The sequence below is a fragment of the Atta colombica genome, unplaced genomic scaffold (genome assembly GCF_001594045.1).
Source record: "Atta colombica isolate Treedump-2 unplaced genomic scaffold, Acol1.0 scaffold12, whole genome shotgun sequence".
In the NCBI taxonomy this organism is placed as follows: domain Eukaryota; kingdom Metazoa; phylum Arthropoda; class Insecta; order Hymenoptera; family Formicidae; genus Atta; species Atta colombica.
Window position 1 is genome coordinate 7,446,049 of NW_017259206.1, and position 8,193 is coordinate 7,454,241.

Genomic DNA, 8,193 nt, shown 5'->3' on the forward strand with positions numbered 1-8,193 from the left:
AAAATTTTTCAAAGAATATTTTTGGAATCTACATAAAAAGTAATACCCAAATATCTACAGACTTGCCACAAACCTAGAAAACCGGGGAAAATCAGGAAATTGAAATTGATCATAGAAAACTGGGAAAAGTCAGGGAAAAATATAAAAGAAACTGGAATTTTGAACTTTGTTCACAATTCGCTTAAACTGCTCCTATTTTAAATAATTTTTATAATTCTTTAAATATTATGTCTGATGTTATAGTCAAATACGTTAAAAACTTGTATACTTTAAATGACTTTTTAAAAATAATCAGAATCATTTTATTCATTAATTTCATTTGATCACTCTTTTTCGTCATAATTACATTCTTTTTTCCAATACTAATTTATTTTTTATTAGCTCGAATTTATCTTCAAAATTTTATTATGCTAAATTTTATTAAGCTTCTTTTATCTACTAAGTTTTCGATAATATAAGCTAGCTTTCTTACAATTTTTGATTTTAAATGTTACAATTTTTTTACATATTTTTGAATATTAAAATTTTCACATATTTTATATTGGTCATGGAAATTTCTCATTTTTATCTGGAAAACCTGAAAAAGTCAGAGAATTAATTAATTTTAAAATTCATTTTCTATGATAACCCTAATCTGGGATTTCTAAACTAACTGTCTATAGAAGTCAAATGATTTATTTGCAGAAATTATGACAATGTTAACTTTGCCACAAATCATATTATTATTACGTAAATTATAAAATAGTAAAGTTACAGCCAATTTTGTCATTTTCAATAAAAATTGTGCAAGATTTTTTAGAATTGAATGTAGAATGCAGTAAATATTTTACATAACCGATTGATAAAATGAGTGCCTTATTAGCCTGACGAAGCTTCGCTCAGAACGAACGATTTGTCAGCGGCCACGGTCAGGAATTTGTATGGCCGGCGGTGATTCATCCGTAAAGTAGTCATGCATCGCAGCGGTTCGTTGGCACCGCTTCCGCCATCATCGGCAACTCTAGCGCCGGTTTTGAGGGTGTAACAAAAGAAATTGGAACGCCGAACGGGATCGGCCGAAATACATTCCAGGCCCGTGTGCCAAAGAGTGTAGTTACGTGCGTCATCATCAGATAGCGATGCCAAGTCACATGATAGTGTCTCATGATTTTTCATCACAGAATCTTTAGCAATGGGCTTCACACAATCCTTCCGTTTTTTATTATGTCATACAGGAATCTCGATAAACGTTTCATTATTTCAAAAAAGAAAGCAATAAGTTAAAGAGATCTTCAAATTATTAACAATGATGTCTTTAGTTATCTTATGATCTAATTTTTTGCCTGATGCTTTTAGTATTAATCGAATATAAACAAATTTATTTGGATTAGAATTGTGATTTTTCTGACTTTTGTCTAATGATTTCTTGAATTTGATTTTTTCTTTTTATTTTTAAGGAGAAAATGAAAAAATGCGGTAATTTTCAAAATATTATTTATTAATATTATTAATATTATATTAATATTACAATAATATATTAATATTATTATTATTGAATCGTAAAATATGTAATATTAGAATATTTGTATAGTTACAAATAAAACGTGTTGTAAAACAAATCTGCGCAGATTGTATCATAAGTTATTAGAATGCATATATAATACAAAAGAGAAGTAAAAATATCTCTACATTATTTTAGAAAACGTTTGTTTACGACCATGGGCCTTCGAGCGCATCTCAAATAAAATGATTCGTGGATTGGACAACGCGTTAATTTACACGTCCACAAAGGAAGCTTGTCTCGCGGCTTGCTTAAACGAGCACCGCTTCACCTGTCGCTCCGTTGAATATAATTATGTGACGCTCCAGTGTCATTTGAGCGATTCAGATCGTCGAACGACGGGTCAATACGTTCAATTCGTGGATGCGCAAGGAGTGGATTATTTCGAAAATTTATGCCTGAAAGGTAAGCGGTTGTGAAGAAAATGTTGGAAAAATAATTCTAGATATATTCGAGGAAAAAGAAATAAAAATTATCTATTTAATCGGGTGCTAATAGGAAAAGAGGCATGTAAGGCTCAAAGGATCTTCCAGATGCCCAGAATCGGTGTGGCAGACGATAAGGTTGCACAATATGCGGGTCTGCACTATTACACGGATAAAGAGTTGCAGGTTCAAAGCGAGTCCGCTTGCCGATTAGCCTGCGAAATCGAGAATGAGTTTCTTTGCAGATCTTTCCTTTATCGCGGTGCGCCACAAGGGTCGGCTTATAATTGTCAGCTCTTCCATTTGGATCACTGGACTCTCCCAGATGGACCTTCCACGTATCTTAACGCGGAAAGGCCTTTGATCGATAATGGAGAACGAGTTGGCACCTACTTTGAGAATTTCTGCGAAAGTAAGGGATGTAGATTAAGATATATATATATAATTTAAACATGTATGCGCGATGTATTAATCACACGTTATTATTTTAGAGGGTACCGGGCCAATATCGGACCCGTTGCCGGTCGTTTTTGAGACTACGGAAGATTCTACGATAAACAATCTCACCCGAAACGACATTAATTGCGACAAGACCGGAACTTGTTATGATGGTATGGAATAAATTGATATAATAATATAATATCATATAAAAATGTAAATTTAATATCAATCTTGTCTAATTTAATATTAATCTTAATGATTAATATTACAGTATCGGTTGACTGCAAAGATACTCGTATTGCTGTTCAAGTTCGTACAAATAAGCCTTTCAATGGACGTATTTATGCTCTCGGACGATCTGAGACTTGTAATATTGATGTTATTAATAGCGATCTCTTCAGGCTCGACCTCACGATGAGCGGACAAGATTGTAATACTCAAAGCGTGGTAAGTATAATATATAAAATAACGATAATAACATTGAAAAGTAATGTAACTGCATTTTTTAAAGAGTTTTTTAATTGTAATAATTTTTGAAAATTATTTGGTTTGCATTCTTCTAAATATTAATTCTTGCATATGCTACAACTTTATAATTACAATATTTTCTATTGATGCTTGAGAAATGCTTAAAAGAAATTACCTCAAGCAATTAGCACTATTAAGTTACAAATATTGTATCACATGCCCATTCTCAATCTGTTACATTTGATCATTATTTGATCATTCATTATCATTAACACTGCACTGTCATCAATACGCAACATAATTGTTTTCTCCCATCTTTATATTAAAAAAAAACTATAAAGAATTTACGCTAATGCACCCCCTCTCTCTTTGAGTACATAATCTCTGTTTGTACTTTCTTTTCACCATGGCAGCGTGACGGTTTTCAGACTGGAATATATTCAAACACGGTTGTACTGCAACATCATTCCGTGGTAATGACAAAGGCTGACAAAATCTACAAAGTTAAATGCACATATGATATGTCCTCGAAGAATATTACATTTGGCATGATGCCGATCAGAGATCCAGAAATGATCAGTATTACTAGTGCACCAGAAGCGCCTCCACCAAGAATTCGCATCCTCGACAGCCGATCGCGAGAAGTTGAAACTGTACGCATTGGTGACAAATTGACATTCAGAATCGAAATCCCAGAAGACAGTAAGTTTGCTTTCAGCAAATTAATTTTTCTTTTAAAAAAGAAAGAAAAGTTTAATAACGAAAAATTTAATAACAAATGCGTTCCTGACGAATTTACAAAAATTAATATTAATATTTTGCAGCTCCTTACGGCATTTTTGCTCGTAGTTGCGTGGCTATGGCAAAGGATTCGAAAAGCACGTTTCAAATTATCGACGACGAAGGGTAAGTCGATTTTATTCTGTTAAATATTTCTCATTTATGCTTAGTAAAAAAAATAAAAAGCTAACAAAAATCTTAAATTTTAAAAAATCTTAAATTTAAATTTTCAGATGCCCTGTCGATCCTTCCATCTTCCCCAGTTTCACTCCCGATGGTAACGCTCTGCAATCTGTATACGAGGCCTTTAGGTTCACCGAATCTTACGGCGTGATCTTCCAGTGTAACGTGAAATACTGTCTAGGACCTTGCGAACCGGTAATTAATTGATTTCTCATTTTTCTTATTATAGGAAAAGAAAGCCTCTAATAATTTCATTTCAGGCTGTTTGCGAGTGGGGACGTGAATCCGTTGAATCATGGGGCAAGAGACGCAGAAGAAGTATTGCAAACTCAACGGAGGAGAAAGCTGAAGATATGACTTTGTCTCAAGAGATTTTAGTTCTTGACTTTGGCGATGAGAAACAGTCCGATTTTCTAAAGAGCGATGCCAGCATAGACTTTAACGAAGCAGGTAAAATTATGAAAACAGATTCGTATACCTGGAAATAAAATGTTTTAACTCGCTACAAAAATTGAATGCGCTATTGTGTTTGCAGACAAAACAGTGACCATTGTGGAGCCATGTCCAACGAAAACTTCAGTGCTAGCGCTCGGGGTGACGTGTGCTCTTTTGGTGCTCATCTATATTTCTACGATTTTCTGTTACTATATGAAGAAATGGCTGACACCTCGCAAAATGATGCCTTAAAGAATGAAAAGGATTCGTTTGCAGAGCGCATTTGCAAAAGTAAATGGAAAAAAATGATAACGAAGAGTGCGAGAGTTCACACATACATTCACACGCACATACACGCATACTCATGTCGTAAGTTATCAAAGGATTCATACTTCGCTCTTTCATTTCTATTGTATGTTCATTTTCATTATATCTACAATGGATAAAGCGCACACATAAAAAGATGGAAGATAAGAAATCGATATTCAAAAGAAATAATCATATTATCATGACGCGCATCTGAACTACCCTTAATGCATTTAGCATTCTATACAACATATCATTGATGGTTATACGGAGATCGATTATAGAAATCGATTATACCATATCAATGAATACTGATATTATCGGTGACATTGTAATGCTTATTAATGTAGACCGATATTTTCGACAGAATTATTTAAAATTGTTAATAGAACGCATGAAAATAAGTCTACGCAAATATTAAAAATTACTTTGACCGACGAGATGAAGATCATACGAATCTCTTGTAATATGCATATATTGAAATGCAAACACCTACGCGAACTCGAGATCTCGGATAAAGAGGATGACTCGACTCGTCTCAGCTGAAGTAATATTTAGCAAGAAACAGCTCATGAATATCGTAACTTTTATGAAGGTAACATATTTTAAGACGGTCACAGATTATATAACAAATGCGTAAATTGTAACAGTGCAATATTACATTTTCGTTAAATGCTAAATATATTAGACGACTGCCAGGCTTTAATATATACAACCACTTCGTATGGATGCATGTACTTAATAAGCTATTTATTTTTGGCTACTAAAATGTGCTGAAATATTGTTGGAATAGCAATTGCGACTGGTTTTTTTGTGCTGACGCGATTTATTTTTACATATGAGGAAAATATAATGCTACATCAGCAACTGTGATTGAAATTTGAATGACGGTTTGCGCATGTCGGACGTTGGAAGTGTTGAAAAGTTGGCGACCAACTCTTCCGCACACATACATACAAACACACGCATACGTACACATACGACATATTTCGCGGAGCTCACTCGCGACTAAGACCACCTTGAAAATGCAATCAGTAGATTTTATTTAAGAATATTCTTAGAAACAGCTAACTGTGTCCTCTAGTGGCTACTTCTGATCGGGTTGCAAGGAGAACAGGAGCGAGCAACGAATTTATTTTTAATGTTGCTCGAAGTGAAATTTTTGGTATTGTCCGAATGATTGAGACAGTTTTGGTTTATATAGTAATGGAGATCGATTTGTAACCTGTATCAAGACTAGCGATATTTAAAGGTTCACGCTTCACTAACGTCTTTAATGATACAAATAGCATTAAGATAGCGATTAAGCATGTAAGCATAGACGAATGAAGGAAAAAAAGAGAATAATCGAGAAATTATGTTCTCGGATTTAGCGAATTCTTGTTGAAGTTCGTATTTTTTACTAAAAAAAAAAAAGAAGAAATCTCACAAAGAAAAAGATAACGATAAATTTTATTCACACACAAGTTTCATTCATCTGAAAAAGACCATCAATATCATAGCGATTATAATTGGTGTTGGAATTGGGAATTGAATTAACTGAGGCGAAGGAAATGTACGAACTTCTTGTAAGAAACCGCTAAAACTCTTTCAAGACTTACAAGCAGGAGTACCTCTACTCGTGAAACTCGTACTGATACTGAAAATGATAAAAGAGAAGCACTCGATCATTCAGTTACTGAGGTGTAGATAGTCTTCTGCATGTTTCTGAAATTCGAAAGACTTTGAAATTTTAGCTGTACGCGTTCAGAGTGACGTAAGACGAGAAATACTCGAGGTACAATGTACTATCGGCGAGATAAGTAGCCGAATAATTCTATAAGGACAATGATATTTTCTCCCAATTTATTAACTCCATTCAATTTATAAACTCGCTCAATTTATAAATATTTTGCGGAACATTCTTCTCGTTTCTTCAAATATTGTCATAATGAATGTGAGCACGTAAATATCTGAGATTTTGAAATAAAAGTTTTATTTTAAAAATAAATATGTAAATAAATACTTCAGTATACTATATTTTATTAATTTATGACATAAATGTTGAGACGAGAGAAACATATTAACATACAAATAGGAATAAAAGTATTTGATTCGAAAATATACACTTTATAAGAATCAATTTTACAATCATTTTATTTCTTTATAATTAATTATTAAGTAATTTATAAATAAAAAATACGTATTCATTTGGAATATAGTAGTGACATATTAGTTTGATATTAAAGACGAATTTTTTTTTCTCTAGAGACATTACGTAATTTATTTTTTTTTCTCTAGAGACGTTATGTAATTTATAAACAGCATAAATTGGGTGGAGTAAATTAAGACTTCCGGTTAAGGTGCTTGCTCTAAAAGGGTCACAAATAAAATTGACAATTTTTTTTTAATCCAATGAAGAAGGATTAAAAAAGATAGCTTCATTAATAATTGAATTGTTTGAAATTTCTTTTTAATTTACAGGATACGTTTTTAAGGAGGCGCTAAAGGAAAGAATTGAAATAAATTATTATTAAAATTATTAAAATTATTGAAATTTTTATCGAGTTTATGTTGTGTTGAAACAATATTTATTTATTTAGAAACGCTTACGTGACTCCTTATACAAAACAATTTACAAAATGTATATATTTATATATATATTATTAAGTCGAACTGTGCAGTAACATTCAGAATGAACACACATACGCATCAATACGCATCAATCACATATATTTGTACCCTATTTATATACGCGAATGTTTCAATAATTAAACTCAGATCAGTTTTGACAGAATCTTTTTTTCCTTTCTAACCATTTATTTACAGATCTGCTTGCCAGAAATGGTACAGTGCCAGAATCGCCAAAACTTTTAGCTTATATGGCAAATATGTAAATGACATAAGATTCATTTTTCTATAAAGGGATTGGCTTGCGCAAGTAAAATATTATTTATAAAAACTAAAGCTACAGAAAATGTGGCAAAGATCACTCATTTCAGAAATTAAAAATAGATTCGATTATCGATATATCAATATCAAGTAATTGATATTTTACAATTTCTTCCATGTAAATAAATTATCGGTCTGATCGTGCGCCAACAAACCATTACACTGAGTGACTAATCGATTTGAATATAGAAACATATTATATGAACGGTGCACGTGTGTATGTTTATTATTACGATGAATAATTATAGACCGATATCGTTTGACATACTTAAAGATAGAGCAACTGCGTTTGTTTAAATAAACGTCTCGATAAACGCGAGTCCCTATTTTCTAAACTCAACTTTGTCTTACAAATGATTATATATTTCATGCATAAACACAAAAAAAATTATATAATTTCATAAATTTTAATATTTATTTTGCTAATATTTCGTTATTATGAAATTCTTTTTATTCACACTCTTTAGGCTCTTTTAATGTTTTTGTAACAGTTGTATTTGCGCGAGAATATCGATCGACCAGTCCATTTTAGAGAAATCGATAATACGCGTCCCACGGATAAAACAGCATCTTTTTATCGCGCGTATCATTTTTTTTTTTTTTAATTGCTCGGCCGATAAAGCAAATCGCTATCCGAGCAGAATTGCAGCGCGTTTCGCGCCGTCGTCCCCTACGATCGAATTG

The 8,193-nt window shown here is 32.5% G+C and overlaps 1 protein-coding gene across 2 annotated transcripts in view; it reads left to right on the forward strand.

The window, feature by feature from the left end:
• Nucleotides 1-6,516, forward strand: part of LOC108694283 — a 9,530-nt gene extending 3,014 nt beyond the window's left edge. The window contains exons 3-11 of one of the 2 annotated variants that reach the window (XM_018203671.1): nt 1,679-1,945; nt 2,039-2,377; nt 2,457-2,576; nt 2,678-2,853; nt 3,288-3,576; nt 3,699-3,780; nt 3,888-4,032; nt 4,098-4,287; nt 4,373-6,516. In XM_018203671.1, coding sequence (XP_018059160.1) covers nt 1,679-1,945; nt 2,039-2,377; nt 2,457-2,576; nt 2,678-2,853; nt 3,288-3,576; nt 3,699-3,780; nt 3,888-4,032; nt 4,098-4,287; nt 4,373-4,524 — 1,760 coding nt within the window. In that variant the 3' untranslated portion in view covers nt 4,525-6,516. The remainder of the gene's footprint in view (nt 1-1,678; nt 1,946-2,038; nt 2,378-2,456; nt 2,577-2,677; nt 2,854-3,287; nt 3,577-3,698; nt 3,781-3,887; nt 4,033-4,097; nt 4,288-4,372) is intronic. The other variant, XM_018203672.1, reaches the window with a different exon arrangement.
• The last annotated feature ends 1,677 nt before the right edge of the window (nt 6,517-8,193 follow it).